At 36.5% G+C, this 24,307-nt stretch overlaps 1 protein-coding gene across 1 annotated transcript; it reads left to right on the plus strand.

Moving 5' to 3' along the window:
- Positions 1-11,039: 11,039 nt before the first annotated feature.
- Positions 11,040-11,933, plus strand: LOC145073693 (subtilisin-like protease). The gene is made up of 3 exons (XM_079020207.1): positions 11,040-11,365; positions 11,446-11,520; positions 11,638-11,933. Exons 1-3 carry the CDS (start codon positions 11,201-11,203, stop codon positions 11,689-11,691), a joined length of 294 nt encoding a protein of 97 aa, XP_078876333.1. The 5' UTR covers positions 11,040-11,200; the 3' UTR covers positions 11,692-11,933.
- Positions 11,934-24,307: the final 12,374 nt, after the last annotated feature.

Genomic DNA, 24,307 nt, shown 5'->3' on the forward strand with positions numbered 1-24,307 from the left:
TGGTTGAAGGAAGAAGCTTTGGATCTAGATATTTCTTTGTCAAAGCAGCCTTATTAAGGTATAAAGTCTATACCTTGACTATCCGTTTACTAGATCTCTTCATGGAGTCGTTTAGGGCCTTAAGGAGCCTATTTTGGAACCATTCATGGATGCAAGCATGTTTTGGAGTTATGACTTCAGATCTAGATGTCCATGGCCTTATGAGACTCAAAATTGCCAACTTTAAGTCTTGGCCCTTCTCCATGCCTTAAATCTCTTTAGGAGTTGAGTTTTGGTGTTATTAGCTTCATGACACCATGCATGAACGTAAAGTTAACAACTTTACGTGGTAACTTAGTCCTAGGGGACCAAATCTATGGTTTGGAAGCATTGAACCCAACTAGAAACGATTGAATGGGTTTAGAGTATGGGGGACTCGACAAGTTATTCATACAGCTCGGCGAGTTGGGTCGTGGTCCCCCAACCTTTTATGTTACTGATCAAACTCGTTGAGTCTAGGAGATGACTCAGCGAGTTGGCCATGGTTTTGGGTTATGAAGATTGAGGAACTCGACGAGTTCAAGGAGGGACTCGGCGAGTTGTTAGTGAAATGTCCCGACTCTGTACGAAGGGGAACTCGACGAGTAGGATTGAGATTCCAGGGTTTTATGGATCATGGAACTCGACGAGTTCATGAAAGAATTCGACGAGTAGGATCGAGATTTCCAGAGTTTTATGGATCAAGGAACTCGACGAGTTGATGGACCAACTCGGCGAGTTGATTCAACCAGGATGTTAACTTTGACTTTGAACTTTGACAAGAGTTGACCCTTAAAGGGGTTATGAGTATGAAAGAGTAACTAAAAGAGATTTTATATGTAGGAGTTTGAGGAGAGTTGATCCCAGAGCCGATGAGAGTTCAGCTACTTCACGACACTGAGGTGAGTTACCTTCCAGTAGAAGTGGGCCGAAGGCACCAATGCCAGTCCACTAATAAGAGTTATAGTAGAGATGATTGTCTTTGTGATAATTATCTGGTATGTCACTATTTGTTATGCTTTATGTGCTATTATGTTATGATGTTATGTGATAGTGGTAGGAGGGATAGGATAGACCCCAATACCGGTCGATAGGGCCGAAGGGGTATGCCAGCACCCGGATAAGCTAGGTAGTATATGGCTTATATGTTTACGCACTAGGATGCTATATGGTAGAAGTATAGGTGAAATAGTCCCGATATCAGTCGAAAGGACCGAAAAGGTAGTCCAGCACCCTGATATGTTAGGCGAGGTACCAGTCAAAAGGATCGAAGGGGTAGGCTAGCACCCTGGTATTCTAGGCAAGGTATCGGTCGGCATGACAACAGGGGTAGGCCAGCACCCTGATATGCTAGGCAGTTACCGGTTGAAAGAGACCGAAGGGGTAGTCAAATACCCAGATATGTTAGACAGTATGTATATTGTGTGGTATGTGGTATGATAGGGAAACTCACTAAGCTTTGTGCTTACGGTTCTCAGTTTTTGTTTTAGGTCCTTCTTCCTTAAAAGGAAAGGAGCCGACACAGTAGCAACACATCACACACACGATTTTCCGCATATGAGATTCGTGGGGATTTTACTCTGACAGTGTTACTATCTTATGACATGCTTTTGAGACATATGATCTATGGTTTTTATGAAATGAAATAACTTGATGATGTTTTTCTCGAGCTTCTCATCGAGGACATACTCATTGTCCTCATAGCGAGCAATAGTGCGAATGTATCTTATCCATTCGCTAAAGTTCGTCCCATCGAAAGTGACCTTTTGACAAAGGCTCATCAATGTGAAAGAACTAGCAGCATCGTTGTTCGCGTTCGACATCTACAAATAGAAAGGACAAAGATAGATTAGAATATGAATCCCTAATTGTCACCCAATAAGAAAAATCAGGGCTAGGATCCAACAACAATATTTACATATTAGAAAAGGGATGTCGTAATCTAACATGCAAACAATTTAAAAGTAAGTGAATGACGATTCACTAATTCTCCACCATGAAAACCTAACTTTAAGTTCTAAATGAATTTGAGAATTCCTAGGTTTAGATGAGATTCATTGAAACATTTCAATGGCATGTTTAAATCTCGATATGCCCCTCTTGTTTGTGACTGGGATACTGAGGATCACAAAGCGGGTGTGAATTACCATGCAAATTCACATGGTGCCTTCATTGTAACGATCACCCATTCGATGTGCCGGTAAACCACACACGCTCCATCAAACTATGATAAACAATGAATCACCCTTTGCCACCTTTGCTTAGAACCAATTAGTGTGCCGGTAAACCACACACACTCCACTAACTTCTTAGCAAGGGTGCAAAGTGTAATTTCATGGGATTGCATCAATTCACTTTTCCTAAAGTAACTAAGATTGGGAAATTTTAAAAAACATGTAGTTACTTTGTATTTCATATTATACTTTTAATGAGAGGATGAGGTTGCCCTATCCTACCCGTTCGGCTAACAACCCTCCACCGATCAAGCAAGTTGTGGGTGTGAGTGTACACCCATTAAGCGCCATTTTATAGGCCGCAACCTTATACCCACCTTATAAATCGGCTTCGTGAATGAGGTCTACTAACGGTAAGACTAGCATTTTAGTTATACATATATACATATATATATATATATATATATATATATTAATCTTGTAATATTATATTAGTATAGGATTGTATTTTAAACTTGTAAAATTTTAGGGTTTGAAATTTAAATTTTCTAAATTAAAACTTTTAATCACAAAACATAAATTTTAAAACTTGAGGACAAGTTTTAAACTTTTAAAACATGGAGGATCAAATAACAAATAATCTTAATTAACAATTAATTCCATAATTATCCATATTTGATTTATTTAGGATTTCTTGCATAATAATTTACCAATTTAATCAAAATAATTAATTAATTATCACATAAGGAAATTAAATATTTTATTAATTGATAAATATCTTTAATTATATCAAGATTATAGTCATATATATCAAAAAATCAGATTAAAGTTGATCTAATATGATAAAGGCAAGTTTCCATAAGATAAATATCAAAAAATCCCGAATCTGGCCCTTCCTGACGCTCGGACTCGTCGAGTGCACCATGGGACTCGCCGAGTCAGGCCAACTCGCCGAGTCCACTATGGGACTCGCCGAGTCCATGACTCAGAAACACAAATTTCGAATTTTGCAAGTAAGATTCAAACAAACAAGCAACAATTTAATAGAAACCAATCTAGGCTCTGATACCACTGATGGGTTTTGGCCATATGAACATTCCTATGTGCACATGCAAACCCTAATGCTTGGATCTAGGTTTCTCTAATTAACCATGCTTTGAATCCAATACTTCTAATGACTAATTAGGTATAAGAACAAAACAAAATCAGATCTAGAAGTTTACCTTTGAATCTCTTGTTTGATCTTGTTGTCTTAGAGCTCTAGAGTCACAATTGTCACTCCTCTAATGGCTTACAAACACCAACTAGCAAGGAGGATGATTTGAGAGAGAGGGGAGGGATTAGAAATTGGCCAGGGATTCTTTGCTTTAGCAGAGGTGCCGATTTCCCTTGCCCTAGGGGTCTATTTATACTTGTAAGGCTCCTAGGGTTTCACCCTTAAACCCTAGTTGGATAATCTTTCCTTAAAGCAATCCAAATCCTTTCCAAGATAATGCCTTGGACGAATTTGAGGCTATCCCAAGCCCTAGAATTCGTCCAACCTCTATCCATGGAGGATTTACAGCCCAAAGTGTAACTATCAAACAATTGACAGTTTATACCCTCTTATTTAATTAATCTCTTTAAGTCACCAAATTAATACTAATTAATCTATGACTTATATTAATCAAATAAAAATATTATTATTCCTTATATTATTCTCATAATATATTAATAATATCTATTCTCTCATAATAAATCATCCTATCAAGTTGCTATGGTGAAGGCAACCCAAAAGGACCATGCACAATCGGGTCAAATACTTGCCTAATATAGTTGCAGCCTTAGACACTATTCTAACACCATCGTGTCCATGTATCGATCGGCTCAGTACCTGCTACTGAGCCGAAACCAAAATCTGAACCCCGTTCATGAGTGCTCAACACCATACCGAAAACAACATGCAAGAGATCTGAATATACCCAAGAATCCTCATCCCACATGCTTCTTAGATTCTCCAAGGCTCTCCCCGATTCGAGTATGGATCCTTAGTAGTACGGGCCCAATACTACCTTCCACACCTATCCATACTTTCCTCAAGAATCCTCCCGAATCCTATAAGTCACCTTCATACCCAAACACTCACTACCCATCACAACAAAACCCACATAAGCAATCCCTAGGCTTTCCTAGGTTCCCGACCTCACCCTACCATCAGCCGCTAAAGAACTCCCCATAATGTCGGTTATCCATCTCATGAATACAATCACATGCAACAAAGTTAGATAATCCTTTGAGTAACAAACTCATCCCTACAGCGGTTGGACTCAGACAAGATCTGCGTAATGGGGTCAAATCTATCACTCTAAGATTTTCAGCCCTTGTCACATGTGACTTGACATATTCACTTAGTAGCTAACTCCCATCACCTAAGAGTTCCACAAAGCACAAAGCAATCAACATTCATGCAGTAACACTCCAATCCATCGAGTAATCACAAGCATCCAATTCTACATACTACAACCCATACTAGGAGCTCCCACTCCCGCTACTGATTGCCTTACGCATACACATCATACCCAAGCTAGCATCCCATGCTTCCCAGGATACCAGGCATCGCATAACAGGCCAACCTATCACTGGCTAATCAGAACTAGCAAGCAAATCTACAAGCTCATACAATAGGCATACAAGGCTTTTCTCCTAGCATTCTATCGTGCAAAAACTAAGCAGATCCTTATCCCTAGCTAGCATGCAATTCATAGATTCATAAATCAAATCATACCAGATAACATGTATGGGTATTTTGGGAGAAACTTACTTGATCTCGGTCGATTGCACACATTACACACTTCCTTGTATTAGAAAACTTGTTTTTCCCTTTTTAAATCATTTTTTTTCTTTCATTTTTGAAAAACTTTACCAAATCCTCATTTTAAGTTCAGACACACCCAGGAGTGTGTCTAAATCCATCAAACCAAGAATCTAATACCAACTTGTAACGTCCCAATCTTAATGACATAAAGCTTTCGCTTTTAGATTAATAAATCATTAATACATATCATTTCCATAAAACCAAGGTAATCAAGATTTAGCAAAACATCATCGAATCTGAGTAAATCACAAAATGCAGAAACATGTGGTGTGTGCTCTGCAATCATCCCTAGTTCTTCCATTTGAAAACCAAAGTACTTGAAACATAAACAAAAAACGTAAGCACAAATCTTAGTGGTTCCCAAATATACTTAATACCATACATAATTAAGCACATAATGGCCCCCTCCCCAACGAGATACGGGCCTTGCCCAAACTCGTATATCGGGACCCGCCCACTGAGATATGGGCCCTTCCCACACTTGCATAATACTAAGATACGGGCCCGCCCACACTCGCATATTGGTCCCCTCCCACACTCACATAACGGGCCCCACCTGACATTGAGCCCTGCTTGGCATACATACTAATACATACTCATGCAAGCGTCACGTAGACAACTAGAATTTTGACATGATAAACCATGGGCCGACCTTGGTGCCTTCGACCCGCTAAACACAGTGAGGAGACTCACCTCGATCCGCTGCAAATCAGATAACACTTGACCGCCGAACCGAAAATTCCACACTAATAAAAAATAAATCCCAATTAATAATTATGTCATAATCCATTAACATTGGTCTCAACTCATAAGTCCCTACTCCTAGGGGAAAAAACCATGTTACCATTTCCTTAATGGGCCCAATCCAAACTTGACCCAAGGCCTACTAATGGCCCAATAACACAATTTGAGGCCGAAACCAAACCTAAGTCCCATTCAAAGTCCTGAGGCCCAACCAAAGCCCAAAAAGATAATTCATAGCCCAAAGAAACAAGCCCAAATCCAATGACCAAAAGCCCAAAAAGCCTACTGATGAACCGAACGCATTGCGTTCCCGACCATTAACCAAAAATCACACCAAATGTCTTAATACCTTAAGTCCAACGTCCAAATCCTCAAAATAGCTTCATATCAGTGATTTAATCCATAAAGGTGAAGGCTTTAAGCCTTTTCATGGCTTAATGAAGCCCAACACCAAAGATGAACTCCAAAGGTCAAAATCACTCTAAAATGTGTTAAAAACTCCTTAATATTTTAATACCTCGGTCCAAACTTCCATATCTGACTCAAAGAGACTTCTTAAGTCATAAAGTTCCTAACTTTATGACTTAGCATGACTTAATGGGAACCAAATCAAAACCCTAAGTCCCAAGCTTCACCAAAATACTACCAAATCATGCATGGAAGGTTAATACTCATCAATATCCAAACTTTATGACTCCATAACCCTAACAAAGACCAAATATGAAGCTCAAAGGTTCTGGAGTAACTTCTACTCACAAGAGCACCACAAAGGGACCAAAACCATAACAAAATACCACTTAGCTATATCTATATGAAAGAGTCATCAAGGTTGAGACTTTATACCTCCAGAAGCTAGATCTATTTGAATAAAGCTTGGATCCAAAAGCTCCAAGCCAATCAATGACTCTTCAAGAAGCTCCTTCTTCCTCCTCAAGCACCAAAAACATACTTAAACCACTATGAAGCTCAAGAATCACTTAGATGGAGGCTAGGGTTTCGTTCTTAGGGTTAGAGATGATCGAGGCTGAAGGATGGAAGAGGTTTGGGTCCATAATGATGCTTATAAAGGGGCCAAAAACTATAAACAAGCTTTTGAAACATCCCAACGAATGCTCGTCGTTCCCTTAGGAACGCCCGACGTTCCCAAGTTAGCCCATATCCAATTTCCTTTTTGAACGCCATGCGTACCCATTTTGGGCCAAAACCCCTCTAACTTCAAATGGTCATAACTTTTGCATCCCTTATATGTTTTCGACGCTCTTTATATCCATGAAAAAGGTAGCGAGAAACCCTACACTTCTATCAACTTTATTTAGCCTGAAACCAACCGAACTAAAATCCAAAATTCATAAAAGGCCCGAACCAACGCCTTTACCGATACCCTTGGGCTCTAAAGTGAAAATCGACCCCTTTCATCACATAACCAACATCTTCCACATCCAAATGGGTCTAAACCTTTCTTCCCCAAGGCCCTAAGCCTTATGAAAACCGATGATCGGGCCACGATCCCGAATAATGAAGCGATTCGAAACTTAGCGTTACAAATCTTTGGTGGATTAAAGGGAGAGGGGGGAGGCAGTAGGGGTGAAGGCATGTGTGGGTATTAGGGATGCTAAGAAGTTGTATGAGGGTGGGTGTATGTTTATTTTCTTTTTATTTTTTTTAATTTAAAAATGATAAATAAATAATATAAAAGTTATAAAAAAATTGTCAAGGGCAAATTAGTCTTTTTATGTCTGACAATGACCAAACACGTAACAAAAATACATTTGAGGGACCGTCCGAGTTAAAAAAAAAAGATTTAGGGACCAAACGTGCAGAATAACCTAAACCACAAAGATGATTCGTATAATTTACTCTAAAAATAAAAAGTTATAGTACTTTTATACTGTCTATTTTGGTAATATGTATGGGTTATTATATCGGATTACTTGAATCTCAGAAAATGATCCATCTAGTTGCATCGATATTTTACCATATAGTATCCAATTTTGCATCAAATACCTCGAGGGCATTTGACTTTAAGCGTCAAAGTTATTTAAAAGAAATTTCTTAGCATTATTTACAAGTCAAATGTTACTATTGTCTAATTCTAAGTCCACAGAGTTTGCAAATCCAATGTTCATTGCTTAAAAACTCAATGGCAAGGTCGATACATCTATCATTAACATCATATGGTACACATAACCTTTTTGTCCACATAGTTTTACGGGTTTGCCTAACAATGAGAATAAGTGGTTGAGGTGTAAAATTTCATACATGGTTCATGTTTCAAACTCTTGACAAGTTTAAAATATTGTTAGTGATTTATGATTAACTTCTTATTTACGCTTTGGAATGGATTAAATTTGACTTATTAGATTAGATGACAAAGGATATCATTTTTTAAAGTAAATTATAGAAATGGTCCTAATGGTTTGGTCGAATTCTTAGTTTTGGTCCCTAAGTTCAAAATTTGATAGGTTACTTCCCTGTGATTTGTGAAAATTGCATTGTAGATCCTTGGTCCATATAAAAAACCAAACTATCTGTTCTTTCTTTTTTCTTTTTCTTTTAACAACATATATATATATATATATATATATATATATATATATATATATATATATATATATATATATATATATATATATATATGTATGTATGTATTATTGTTTTCTATCTTTATTTTAATGGAATTAATATAGATAAATAAATAAAGAAAAAAAATAAATAATAATAATAATATGATTTTATATAATTTAGATAGTTGATTTAAAAAATAAAAATAATTTTATAAATAATCTATATTAATTATATATATATATATATATATATATATATATATATATATATATATATATATATATATATATATATATATATATATATATATATATATATATAAGTTACAAAGCATATTAGTAATATCTTGAATTTTAAGAAGTATAAGTTACAAAGATTTTTGTACATATCAGTTATGCACAAATAATTCATTAATACTTAACAAAAGTTTGAGGATTTTAATTAAGGAAAGTAATTAAGAAATTCAATTTGGAGCAAAATAAAATTTTAAAATATTAAATTCATGTATATAAATTAATTTATATTTCTTAAACAAAACACCAATAATAATTAATTTACATCAATAGTATAGACATGCAATATAAACATAATGTATAAACATAATTATTTTATTTTAAAGTGATATTTTTTTTTATTACATAGTAACTAATAATAAAATATAATAATTATTTAACCGTAAGAAACTATTCTCCAAAAATGTTATTTGTCGTCGCTGCTTTACGCGAGTACACATCTAATAAATGAAAATCATTTTGTCACATGACTTCTTCTTCTTTATTTTGCCACATATCTTTTTTCTGTTTTTTTTTTCTTTATTTTTTTATTTTCCACTTGTCATTTTTTGGGGTTTCTGATTTTCTTACATTAAATTTCCAGAATTTACTGTTATATTTAATTTTATAATGTTCTTATTATATTCATGTAAAGTTATCGTTATATTAATTTGAAAATAAATTCACATAAATGTTACAAACATATTGATTTCTTTTCTTTTTTCAATTACTTTATAAAATGTTTAATGCTTATATATTGATATTAAATTTTTATTTTTAATAAACCCGTATAATAGTCAAATCTCACACCCTATATATATAACCGTAAATTCTGGGAATTTAATGTAAGAAAATCAGAAACACTAAAAAATGACAAGTGGAAAATAAAAAAAAATAAAAAAATAGAAAAAATATGTGAGAGATTGAAGAAGAAAAAGAAATGTGACAAAATAATTTTCATTTATCAAGTTATATATATATATATATATATATATATATATATATATATATATATATATATATATATATATATATATAAGAAAAAGAAATATGGACCAAGGACCTGTTTTACAATTTTTACAAACAAAAGGATGTAACATATCAAATTTTAAATTTAAGGACCAAAAATAAAAATTCGACCAAACCAAAAGGATCATTTCTTTAATTTACTCTATTTTTTTATAAGACTAGGTGTGAGACCCATGTATTACATGAGTTTATTTAAAAAAAAAACTAAATATAAAATTTTAACACTTTGAAAATTTTGAATTTATAAGAAAAATGAGAAAAATTTTGAATTATTAAAATTAATGAGGTTTTAATGTATTGAATACATTACATATATAAACCCTTTATAATAAATATTATATATATATATATAACCTTAAATATTAAATATGGAATTTTAATTTAACAAAATGAAAAATACAATGAAATGACAAGTGAAAAATAGAAAATAAAATTTTTTAGAAAATGACATGTGTCCAAATTAAAGAAAAGAGGAAATGTGGCAAAAAAAACCTTTATTTATTAACGAGGATACGAAATATGAAAAATAAATACAATATCTACAATTACTAACAAGATTCATTCATACTCTTACAACTTTGTAACTATTTTTATGTTTTTCTAACATCATCTTGCTTTATTTTCTTCTTTTTCTATATCAATCTTGTTAGATTCACGCACCACCCAATACCTACGCTATCGATTGTTTCTAGTTGTCCTTGCATATTTTGTAAAAAAAATTAAAAATTAGAAAAAACTAATGTTGTTAATTAGAAAAAAAAATGTTAGTTGCATAAATTGAGAAAGATATGAAACATTATTGCATAAATATGCAATTATTCCATTACTTGTGAGTGGTGTTAGGTGTGTGTGAATCATGTTTTGATTTATTTGAGTTTTAAATTTTAGGTTTTTAAGTTCCTAAATTTATCGTTGCAAATTTTAATCATTAAGAGAAACTTCATCTTCAAATTCTTTAAGTTCTGTCATCTTCTATAACCTCAATCATCTTATCTTCCTCAAAAGTTAAGAGAAACTTCATCTTCAAATTCTTAAAGTTCTATCATCTTCTATAACCTCAATGGTCTTATCTTCCTCAAAAGTTTTAAAAGACAAAAACTCGTGAACATGTAATAATAATATCACTCTAGCATGTGGTTGAATAGTATTCACTTTCACTTTTTTTTGTTGGGGATTTTGCGTATTGGTTTGAGTATTTTTGATCAACATAAAACAAATTTACACAAAAACCGGCAAAAAAAAAAATAAAGATTGTAACAAAAAACTAAAACTACACTTCACTCTTAATAATATATTTTTATTTTGGGCAAACTTAACTAAATAGTAAATACACACCAACCCAACATCAAGGTCCATTTATGCACCAATTCAGAAAACCGGACGATGTCGTTTGGCATAAAACCCAACCAATTTGGGAGGCGGTTGCTTTCATCTCAGTCATTCAGGCTTGAGCCTGAGCATTTATGCGAAATCATCCATTAATGAATTAACTTCAGCACATTCATAAGCTCGCTCAATCACGATTTCAAAAAATTCTTCTTATTATGAGTAGTGGTTGGAGAAAATCATTTGGGAATGTCCGATCGGCTTTCGGAAATGCAATGGGTGGTCTCCGTGGAGGAAGCAACCTAGCATCTTGGGTAGTGGCCGGAACCCTAGCCTATTTTCTATGGGTGAAGCCAGCACAAGAGCTCAAACGAGAGCAAGAAGTAAAATTCCCAACTCTTTCTTCTTTCTCTTTCTAACTGAAATTCATACTAATTCGCAATTGCTGATTGGTTCTGTGTAGGCGAGGGCAGCACTTGCAGCAGCATCAGATCGTTATCGATATGTGGAGAAAGTAAAACCCGTACCCGATCCTCAGGTAGGATTAATTGTTAACCTCAATTCAAGAATTTCTTGTGCCTCGGTTCACCTGTTCAATACCAATTTCTACTTTCTAGCATGCGGCATGAATTTATTGAATTCCTCGATTATGTAGGAAACTGGGCTAATCTATGGTAACAAAAAGAAACCCAAAGATCTTGACAAGTGATTTGTGGAAGAGGGTGTAAGGAAAATTTGACAGAATATACATAAGTTCTTGATGTTGTATATACTTCTCTTCTTTAATGGTATGTCACATTGTGATTGTGTAACTTTTGTTCTTATCTTCAGTGATTACTGAGAAAAAAAGTTCATTGTTGCCATCAACCTTGTAATAATATCCATCTGAACTTCCATAAGGACAAAATATGGTATAATTTTATAATAAATCAATCTTTAATTGCGTGTATACAGTCTTTATCAGTTGTGTGTGGTAACTGATATAGTTTTTGTGTTTTAGATCTTGTTGTTCATAGCTCAATTTAGTTTTTTCATGATATTGTTTTACTATATATATATATATGTACAACCGAAGAGAAATTCAGAAATTGTTTTCTATTGTTTCTTTGTTGAAACTTCTTTTTCTTGTAATTATGCCAAAACATTTTTAATATAAAGTTTAACCATGAAACGAAGAGACTATTAAAAATCAAGGAAATGACTAAACTAACCATTTTCCCTAATTATCTATCCAAAAATAGCCAAAAAAATACATTAACCAAAAGTAGCCCACGAAAGAATAGTTCGGCCAAAATTGACTACGGTCAACGAGCGTTGACAACGAGTAAAGGGGGAAATCTACGGTTTTAGGACAATAGGCTACTGTTTTGCCAAATCGTCTATTTTTTCAGGTTAACTTTTTTTTTTTTTTTTCATTTCGAAATCTAAAACCGTAGGTTATTTTATAACCTACGGTTTCTTCTCGACGAACTACTATGGTTCTGGGTAAAAAGTCTATAGTTTTAATTTTTTTTTAATATTTTTAAACAAATGGATAGTAGTTTTTTTTAGAATTATTTTGATAAAAAAAATATTGTTTATAAAATGTAGAGTAGTTTTTTGACAATTATTTTGATAAAAAATATTTTTCATAAAACTACTTTCTATTTATTTAAAAAAAAATAATAAATAAATAAATAAAACCGTATAATTTTTACCCAGAACCGTAGACTACGGTTTGGGAAACCGTAGTTTGTAGAGAGGAAACCGTAGGTTATAAAATAACCTACGGTTTTAGATTTTCGAAATGAAAAAAATATAGTTAACCCGAAACAATAGACGATTTGGCGTAACAGTAGCCCACTCTAATTACCTATGGTTTTCGTGGGCTATTTTTAGACAATTACTAATTTTTGGCTATTTTTGAATAGGTAATTAGATAAAATGGTTACATTAGTAATTCTTTCTTAAAAATCATAGATAAACATGGGGCGATTGAACCATAAGGATCTTATCTTATCTTATTTTATTGTTATTTACTTACTATTTAAATAAATGACATAAACTTTCAAAGTGAACTAACGAATATTTCATTTTTATTTACATCAATATCCTACAAATTAGGAACAAAATCACCTTAGGAGGACCAAACTAACGGTCACTAACTAGTACCAAACCCTCATCCTCGCCCTCGCGGTCTCGCACTAGGACTTTGGTGTTTGGCGCTCTCACGCCCCGACCCAACTCCAGACGATAATCTCTGGTCTATAATAATCCAAAACACAATTGGTTACCCCCTAAGACGACAAGTGTAATGCTCACAACATTACGCTTGATTCCTTTTGCACCAATAACAGAAAAGATTGCTACTAGCATGGTTTTGAAAACCGGACCGGACCGGCCGGTCCGGTTCAACCGGGAACCGGCCATGGTTCCGGTTTTTTAAAGCTTAAAAACCGCTTGTGAATCAAACCGGAAAAAACCGGCGGTTCAACCAAAAACCAGTGAAAACCGGTTTGGTCAAACCGGAAAAACCAATGGTTTTTAATAAAAAAAAATTGTACTAAAAAAAATCCAAAGGACCCACGATTTTATACTAAAGTCCACGCTTGGCTTTTTTTCAATTTGTTGGTGACCCACTCCTTTTATAGAACTTCCAATCCCTCTTACTTTTGTGTTTTGGCCGATGTGGGATATGTGAGATGACTGTCTTCAACATAAAACAATCACTAATACTCCATGAATATTCCTCTTCCACATTAACATATAACTTATTATTTTTTTTTAGAAGGATGTATAAAATTACTAGAACATAAATCGCGATGTTTTATTAGTTAATATATTAGAACATATATTAAAACTTAAATGTGTTGTTTTATTTTAAATCGTGTGTGTGTGTGTGTGTGTGTGTGTGTGTGTGTGTGTGTGTGTGTGTGTATATATATATATATATATATATATATATATATATATATATAACATTATCCGGTTCATCCGGTTTTTGGGACCGGTTCGACCAGTCGAACCAATTGAACCATCGAACCGGTAAGACGGCCGGTTCGATGTCCGGTCTGGTTTTCAAAACATTGGCTACTAGTGGTGCACGATCCATTAATGGGACTCCTCCACATTCTGTTGGCCCAGACGGGATAAAGGAAACTATTAGGAGCATGCTCAACGGATGACAAGTATAAAAGGAATCATTCTCCCTCAAAGGAAAGGATCGCTTCTTTACAATAAAAACCCTAATCTCTATACTCACACATACACATTTAGACTAATTAGACCGTTGGAGCTTTGTCCCAGGACCACCTCTTGGACATCAACTGACACATCTTCTTCATTTTTGCGATTAAATGGCTTAACTCATATGGAACCACCACAAGATGACGTTAAGCGCGGAGCACTTAGAGTTACATAACCTTGATACGACACTAGACATCGACAATGATGGGGAAAGGACCTGTGGCACCCGACGGATGAGAGATAAGTCCACTCAGATCTATGTCATCGCTCGACAACACACAAACATCTGCACCAGAAAGACAAGCCTTCACCCAAATGCCAGCCGCATGAGCACCACCAGGCTCGACGGTGGACATCATAGTGGCGTCAATAGCTAACTTAGGGCGACCGTCACCCATCTCCATAGAGTATTTGGTCACAACTACGACCACAGTGCCATAGATAATGATGACTCAGCAGTAGTAACCATGGTTGTAGAACTCGGTACTCGGTACCTACTTGGACGACTACCGAGTAGCGAGTATTCGGGAGTACTCGGATTCGGTAATTCATATAGAAATATTTTTAGGGAAATTATATATGTCAAAATCATAAGTTAAAACCATAAGTTGAATGAAATATATAACAAAATTAGATACATGTGAATACACAAAAACTAAAAAAACAAACAATGGTTCCACTTTGTGAATAATTATTGAAAATTTAAGATATATATATATATATATATATATATATATATATATATATATATATATGTATGTATGTAGTAATAATCACATATTTGTGTGTTAAATAATAAATCATTAAGTATACTATACATATTAATCACCGAGTTGTCCGAATTTTACAACAATGCTCGCTTCAATAAGGGGAGGATCGAGGAGTACTCAGATTTTTTTAACTCACCTCGGTAAGGGGCCGACTAGCGAGTACTCGGGCAAATCGGCGAGTTTTACAACACTGGTAGTAACCACCGACTTCTCAGCCACAATCTTTGTTGCAACAAGCGGGGACAAACACTTGGTCCCAGGTACCATACTGTCCTCTGTGCAACACTCAATGTCAAACTATCAATTCTCTCCCACAGCAGGCATGTCACACATTCCGCTCTTCACACAACAACCCCCGATGTTTAATCCCTACATCCAACAATTGCAGGGATCCATTCCCCAAGTGTCATCGTCGTAAGGGTCTAACCCTCACACAATATCGATGCAGGATTCTAATCTTTACTTGTTATCGACACAACAACTCAATCCCTGTGCATAATAGTCGTAGGGGTCGAATCTATATACACTCCGGTGGCTGGGATCGAGCTCACATCTACAACAAAACATACAAATGAGCTCGCAACAACAACCGTAGATATCGTCGACGACTATATACAATTAGGCGTATGGAAACTCGTACTACACTCAGCAATTCATGATGTACGGTGGATTTCCATACCCATACATGGATAACCCGGTGAGAAGTACTAGCTTTGCTTTCTGCCAGGAACTTTTATAATACGAGATCCCACACTCGACCATGATACCGAACATCCAAAGTACGACGACACCATCGATCCAGACCAACACATCAACACTTACGAATGGACGATGACATGGTTAAGAATGGATAAATGGTTCACTTGCACGTATTTCCCCATCACACTATCAGGAAATACGACAAAATGGTTCAAGGCACTACGACCCGACAACATCTCGAGATTTGAGTAGTTACGGTACCTTTTCCTCAATAATTTCATGCAGTTAATGAAGGGTAAGGGAGACATGAACTCAGTCATGGCGTGCAAGCAAAAGGAGGGAGATTCAATAAGAGCATATTACGATAGATTCACTCTAGCAACACTAAACATCCTAGGTCACGATGAATTCGTTGTCAACAACGCATTCGCCTAAGGTTTATTTCCCGACCCCCTATCGAAGAAGATGCAAGGAACAATACCCCAATCATGAGATGAACTCAAATATAGAGTTGAGAAATACATCGATCAAGTCGAAGGTGAAGAAAGAAAAGAAACCAACCTAAAGGTGGTTGTCAATGCGTACTTAAAACAAGAAGCAGTCTCTCGCCCCAATACTAGCCATCGAGAGCGTCAGGAAGGGGGCCATGACAAGCACAACTGATATTCATCCCGAAGATATCTTCCATTAAACAAAGAAGAAAATCGAAATCATCGAACCGGAGTACATATCATCGAGAAAACGCCACCAAATGCAGAAAAAGAAAAGGGCAAATACTGTGAGTATCGCAAAAGTAAAACTCACGAAACTAGCGATTGCACTATGTTGAAGAAAGAGATTGAAGAAAAGCAATTAATGGGCAACCTCTCTGATATTGAAAATGACTTGAGATCCAAATTTGATGCCGACTAGAAGAACTCCCTAGCTCAAAAAGATGTTGGCAAGCGCCACGACAAAAGGGCGACATCTTCAGCATCACCAGGACCCGCAAGAGAAGTTAACCTCATGAAACAGAGGAAGACATTGAGGTATTATCCATAAATATACTCAACATCACATTCTCGACAAAAGACCCAAGGCCACCCAATTAGAACCACAGAGATCCACTCCTGGTCACCGCCTACATACACCAAATAAATGTTCATCATGTATACATAGACAACGGTAGCAGCACCGATATACTCTAAGAACATTGTTTCAGGCAGCTGCCAACCTCCTGGAAGGAGGGTCTAAAACCGCTGCCAAGCGGCTCGCTCGTAGGGTTCACCAGGCATAGTTTATGGCCATTAGGCACAATACATCTCCCGCTCACATTAGTCAGTCATGATGGAAAACACAAGATCACACAAACGATTGAATTCTCAGTGGTACATTACCCAGAAGAGCAGAATATCTTGATCGGACGACCGACTCTTTATCAACTACAGGCCATACCATCAACAATCCATGGTATCGTCAAGTTCAACACACGTGCCGGGTCAACCACGATCGTCGCCACTAACCCATACGTACACCACTATCATCAAATCATTGCCACACCAGAATTGGTGCGAGCCTCGAAAAATGGAAGGAATGTTGCCACATAGAAAAACACACCATCCACCCAGATTATCCAAAGAAAATAGTGTGAATAAGCACCAACCTATTGGAAGAAACCAAAGGAAGGTTAGTCACACCCCTAAAGCAGTAATCCATGGTCTTTGCCTGGCGACCGCGAGGTCATCGAGCACATCTTGAATGTTATCCCGAGAAACTTCCCCATTAAACAAAAAAATAGGGGGCAAGCATGTAATAGAAACAAGGCAAGAAATGTAGAAGTGGCAAAAATGATAGACACATGCATTCACTAGGAGGCAATTTTTCCTACCTAGATAGCAAATCTAGTGATGGTGAAAAAGCCATATGGGTCGTGGCGGATGTATATCGATTACTCTGACCTAATCAACACCTGCCCAAAAGATCACTACCCTCTCCCAGAGATAGACCAAAAAGTTGAGTCCTTGGAGAGATTTCAGTTCAAGTGTTTCCTCGATGCCTACAAGGCTATCATCAAGTTCAAATGAGAAAAGAAGATGAAGAGAAGGTTGGTTTTCATATCGATCACGGCACCTTCTGCTACCAAAAGATGTTGTTCGACCTTAAGAACGTTGGGGCAACATACCATCGTCTGATGGACAAAGTGTTTTCAAATCAAATCGGTAGGAATGTCAAAGTCTATTTCGATGACATGGTTATTAATAGCCATAATAAAGCAACATTGTTTTGCGACATCGAAGAAACTTTTCAAACTTTGACAAAGATGCAGATGAAACTCAATCTGGGTAAATGTACTTTTGGGGTAGAGAAAGGCCAATTCCTGGGTTATCAGATAAGCAAAGAAGGAATTTCGACAAACCAAACATAGATAAAAGAGTTCCCCGAATCTACCCCCCCCCCCCCCCCTCCCCAACAATCTCAAAGGAGTACAAGAAATCAATGGAAGGTTGACGGGACTTGGTAGATTTATCGTCAAGTCGGTCGAGAAAGCTCTCCCACTCTTTCAAACCTTGGAAGGTGTATTGACAAGAATCAATTTAAATGGACAACAAAGGCCGAGAAGCCCATGCAACACCTGAAGGAAGCTTTACATTTGTTCCTGACCATGACGAGCTCCCTACCAGGAGAAACTTTGCAAATGTACTTGGCAGCATCCAACGAGACCATATCATCGGTACTAACCATCGAGAGGGTCAAGAAACAATTGTTGGTACATTTCGTGAGAAGAGCATTACAGGGTCCTGGGCTTAACTATATGATCTTAGAGAAGTTGTTGCTCGCGTTAATCTATGCAGTCAGGCATCTCATGTGACATTTCCAAGCCCTAGAGATTGAGGTCCTAACCAGTTACCCAATAAAACAAATCATGTTGAGGCCAGAGAAATTTGGATGCTTAGCAAGATGAGTGATTGAGCTGGGTGGGATGACATAGATTATCGGCCACATACCAGCGTCAAAGCTCAAGCCTTGGCAAACTTCCTAGTTGAAATCCCCGACACACTCAAAAGCGTACCAAAAATCATGCTAGTAGCCCCTCAGAACTGGGGCAAGCCAGGACATTTGGGAGCTACATACTGATGGAGTTGCGAGCAAGGAAGGGTCCGAAGTAGGACTGATCCTCAAAACCCTCAATGATGATGAAATTATGTATGCCTTGCGATTCAACTTCCAGGCCTCCAACAATGAGGCCGAGTATTAGGCACTTTAACATGCCTCCGACTAACCCAAGAAGTCGGAGTGAAATGCCTTGCAATCCTCAGTGACTCTCTCCTCATCACCAATCAGGTCAATGGTACATACGAGGCCAAAGACCAAAGAATACAAAGGTAATTGGACGCAGTGCGAAATTTAGCACACTCATTCAAAAGCTTTTCAATCAAACAGATCCACAGGGACAAAACGTGAGAGTTGATGCTCTTAGAAAATTGGCTTCGACATCATTCTATCATCTAACCAAGAAAGTCTTAGTGGAGGTCATCCCAGAGAAAAGCATCGACAACAAGCAAGTTGACGTTATCACAACAACTCCTGATTAAACCAATCCTTTCACAAACTACCTTTTGCATGGGGTCCTCCCAGATGATTCCACGGAGGATAGGAAGGTCAAGGTTAAATCCCCTCAATTCGCGGTAAGGGACACACAATTATACAAGAGGGGATAGATGAAACCATGGCTAAAGTGCATTTCCCACTCAGAAGGGCAATCACTTTTAGAAGAGAGCCACGCAGGGGAAGTTGGAGCGCATGAAGGCGCATGGAGCTCACCAGGAAAATACTCCGCTTAGAAGTATATTGGCCAGTTATCTATAAGGATGCATCCAAGCTCACCGAAAAGTGCCCGGAGTGCCAAGATTTTGCTCCTTTCCAAAATCAAACTGCCATGCCACTGAACATCATCAACGATCCCTGGCCCTTTCACCAATGGGTCATAGATATTGTCGGTTTGTTTCCAACCGCCCCAGGTGGAGCTAAATTCTTACTGGTCGCCATTGATTACTTTACTAAATGGATCGAGTTCGAACCTTTGACCACCGTGTCGTGAAGACAGATAATAAAGTTCATGTGGAAGAACATCATCGCACGTTTTGGCACCCTAAGGATCCTAATTAGTGATAATGGCACCCAATTTGATGGCAGGCTCTTCAAGGAATGGTGTGAAGAGAAAAAAATCCATCACCGATTCACCTCAGTGGTGTATCCCTAAGGCAATGACCAAACAGAGGTGTCAAACAAGACAATCATTAATAGCCTTAAGAAGTGCCTGATGAATTCTAAAGGAGCATGGGTTGAAGAATTGCCCACATTGATCTAGTCATATCACACGACCTCGAGATCCAGTACTAGGGAAATACCCTTTAGCCTGACATATGAAACGGAAGCAGTGCAACCACCTGAAATCTTGGTCGGATCACTACTGGTGGCAGACTTTGACGTGAACACCAATGAAGCGGGACAACATCAAGACTTAGACATGCTTGACGAAAAACGCGAAGTCGCCCAACTCGACCAAGCTGCCTACAAATCTCGCATCAAAAATTACTACAATCGGTGTGTACGAGTGAAAAACATCAAAGTATGAGAATGTATATTAAGGAAGAATGAACCCAGTCATGCATAACCCCATGGAAATGTAAGTGTCACCTGGGAAGGCCAATACAAGATAGTGGAGACGTACCAGAATGAAACTTATGTCTTGGAAGCACAAGAAGGAAGGCCCATTCCCCAGACTTGGAACACGCACATTTTGTGCCACTTTTACTCCTAGAACAGGGAGAAAAGACAGAATAAGACACATCAAGGGAAAGGGTAATGTGATCTAAATCCAAGTGGATAATTACACCCCAACAATTAGCTCTATTTCTAGTCCCATTTTTGTGTCAAAGTTTAGTAATTTTTGTCCTCATTAAACAATGTTGATATTTCCAGAACATTATCATTAGAATGGTAGAGACTGACTATTTTCGAAAACAATTTAGATGTTTATTATTATTATCCAATCTTGATATCGTTCCAATAAGAGGTTGTGCACATTTACCAAGTGATAACAAGGACTGATCATCCATGTCACTTGAGCGAAACCGATGTAAGGATGCAACCATAGGCTTTAAAGGCTCATAAATTTCCCTAAATGTGTCAATTTAACTCAAAGGACCATTACCTTTGCCCATGACATGAACAAAGGCTTTAAAGACTCATAACCTTTCCCTTGATGTATAAAATACCTAAGTCTTAAACGCCTCGAGGTGACGATCTCGACATGACTTAGATGACTAGGGCCGGAGTGCAACTCACATCGGCCCAATACTTAGAACAAAGTCTTAAAGGGTAACTATACAGCTTTGCCTAAAAGAGAATACCGTGATAAAAAATGAACCAACCAAGGTCCAAAAGAGAAGGTTAGCTAAGGCCTTAGCCTAAAAACATAGGCCAATGACTTGAAAAAAGGATGAACCCCGAACTCGCGAGCGCAAACTCTAGGGCCAAAACCAACCTAGTAAAACAACTAAGTTGTTGAACCAAATATGTGACATCCCCATTTTCAGGTCCAGAAAAAACCGATATGTTTATGCTTATTGAAAAATCAGAGTATCCTTTATTAGGAATAACATTGTGGAATTTGTTCCCAAAAAACATGGTAATGATATTATCAAAGCATTTCCGAAGAAATGTATTTTATTTATATTAAAACATTGGGATGTCATCGTCAATACAAAAAACATAAGCATAACGAAATATTACAAGCCTTACAATAATTAAACTAGTGGCCTAATACTCCTTGAATCGTTTAGTAGAATGTATCTTTAATATTGCTACATGTGATACAATAAACTTAGTGAGTCAGGTTGGGAAACCTGGTGAATAGATAGGGTTTTCAACCCACAATAATATAATTATTATGTTTAATCATCACACAATTAACCCAATTTCTCATCCCCATTATCTTCTTTATTGTTAAGGATCATCTATGCTGACAGTACTAGTTCAGGGGTTTCTCTATAATACTTGTCGGTAGGTATTTTTCAATATTGATTCCTAAGGATTTGTCCTAAGGAATAGGCGCAAAGTCCATCGCTGCCAACACTTAATACGCACTAAGACCGTAGATGCCAGTGTTATCTATTAGACACTAAGTCCATAGTTGTAAATGTTCATATATAGGGCACTAAGTCCATAGCTGCCAATGTTCATCTATAGGGCACTAAGTCCATAGCTACCAATATATATATCTAATAGGCACTAAGTTCATATCTGCCCGGGTTCATGTCCTTTAGTGACAGTATTATTTTAGGAAGTCCACCCATAATACATGTCAATGGATTTTTAGAGTACATCTGTTGAACACTTAGTTCAAAAACACCTACAGGTTGCGAGCCTGCTAGCGTTCCACTGGACTGTCTAGAATAGTCTGTGGTGGTCATCTATACTCTGCTAGATGATGTCGTCTTTAAAGTCAAGGCCTCTCATCATCTATTTCATCTTTCATATCTCATAATTTATATCATCTTTCATCTCTCATCATCTATATCATCTTTCATCTACCCATCTTTACCCAAAATATTTATATGTATAAAAATACATATACTATTTAAATCAAGTAAAACATGTATAAATCGTTCATCTAGCATAAATATCAGGAACACGGATAATAGGCACATATAACATGTATTTATATTAAATACTTCATATCTATGTGTAAGATGAAAGTAACTATGCAATCACTTGTTAAAGTGACGATTGGAAATTCGGACAACACTTCGCTTCTAGCAACTGTCTTTTCCTTTGACGTAACCTAGTATCATTATCACTAAGGGGCTGTTTGGTAGCCTCTTAATCGAAAAATTAAGAGGCAACCTCTTATTATTTCAGATGTAAAGCGTTTGTTAGCCTATGAATAAAAGGCTGTTAATTTCTTAAAATCCTATTAAACTTTCAGACTTGAACTCATATCTGAATAAAAAAAATACACGCCCTTCCCTCTATTTCCCTCATATGAATGCTTCCATAACCCACATTCACTATATCCTCTCTCCTGTCTCCTCCCACCTCCCACCGACTCAAACGCCAACCACCTCCTCTCATCACCGAACACTTCATCCTATCGCCGACCACCTCCTCCCATCGTCGACTCGCACAACACCTCCACCCCATCATTGACCTCGTACACCCATATGTTTCACACAACTTCTGATATCACTTCCACCTCCATGAAATCGAGCCCCACTACCGAACTACGACCTCCGACGCCAAGCTCCGACATCGCCGGTTCTGCCCTCGAAAACACCGCCATCGCCAACGCCGGTCTCCGATCTCCTTTATTGGTCAGGTATGAAGTTTCTAAAATCACTCCTCATGCATGAAATCAAATTTTTTTCAAGATGTGAAATCAAAAATCGATTTAATATTCTGAGTTTTTAAATGTTCATGTTTTGGTTTTTTTGTGATGTTGTGATGTTTTGAATCGGTAGTTTCATTCCAAATTAGTTATTGATTTCTAGTTTCATGGTATAATAATAGTTGTTGTTATCATAAACTGATGTATAGTTTCCAAATTGGTTATTGATTTAGAGTGCTGTGTGATTTTTGATGGTTAAGATGACGGTGGATGAAGGCTGTGAACTTTTTTTTGTCCAAATTGTTCCTTTTTGTCTCTCATTTGAGCAATTGAAACTTTAGGCATTGATGTTTTACCTTGAGAAATTGGAACTTTGGCATATGGTGTTTCTTGTATCCATTTTTGCTTTTGTATGATGACGATGTTAATTTCTCATCCCTCTGCAGAAAATTCTCACTGTGGAACAAGGTGGAAAAACCATTAAGCTTCAAATTGTGAGGATTTTCTTCTGAAAATATATATAAGATTATATTTGTACGAATTGGGTTGTATATATGTAATGTGATCCATATAAGCATAGAGTTTAGGTTGTTTTCATAGCTATTGTAAAATTGTTTTTGTAAGGGTTAAATACAAAAAACAGTAATGTATTTTTATTGATTTATTTATTGTAGCATTATACTTTTACCTCTTTATATTAGAGCATTGTTTGATTTTTTTTTTTTAATTTGAATTTTGCATTGTGTTTATACTTTTTTTTATAATTATTCAAGAAGTTGGTTTGGTTATTTTATAAACAGAAACATTGAATTCAACAAAAAATAACAATGAAGGGTAAAATGGTCATTTTTATAATTCAGCACATCAATTCAGATGTTCCAACCAAAAAACATGTTAAAAATTCAAAACTTAAAGTTTCAGACCCTCTTAGAAATTCAGACCTCTTAAAAATTCAGATCTTAAAAATTCAGATGCCGCCGAACAACCCCTAAGTGTTAGTCTAATATTTATTGCAACCAATTATTAGTCCAGATTCATCATTAATTTAAAGTCTACTGAGCTATAGCTGATAAGGGACAACCAGGTAGGATCATATTGGAGGTAGGGTCCGTTTGGTTTACAAAGTATACTGTTTGGAAATCCCACTTTAAACACCTCACTAAATTTATCCTAGACATCATCCCCATAAGTAGATCAATCAGTATAAAAACTTGGAATCACTTGTAAATCTATTTTATAGGTTCATAATAACGATAATGAAC

This window comes from Lactuca serriola, chromosome 9 (assembly GCF_051521515.1).
Source record: "Lactuca serriola cultivar US96UC23 chromosome 9, Lser_US96UC23_V15, whole genome shotgun sequence".
In the NCBI taxonomy this organism is placed as follows: domain Eukaryota; kingdom Viridiplantae; phylum Streptophyta; class Magnoliopsida; order Asterales; family Asteraceae; genus Lactuca; species Lactuca serriola.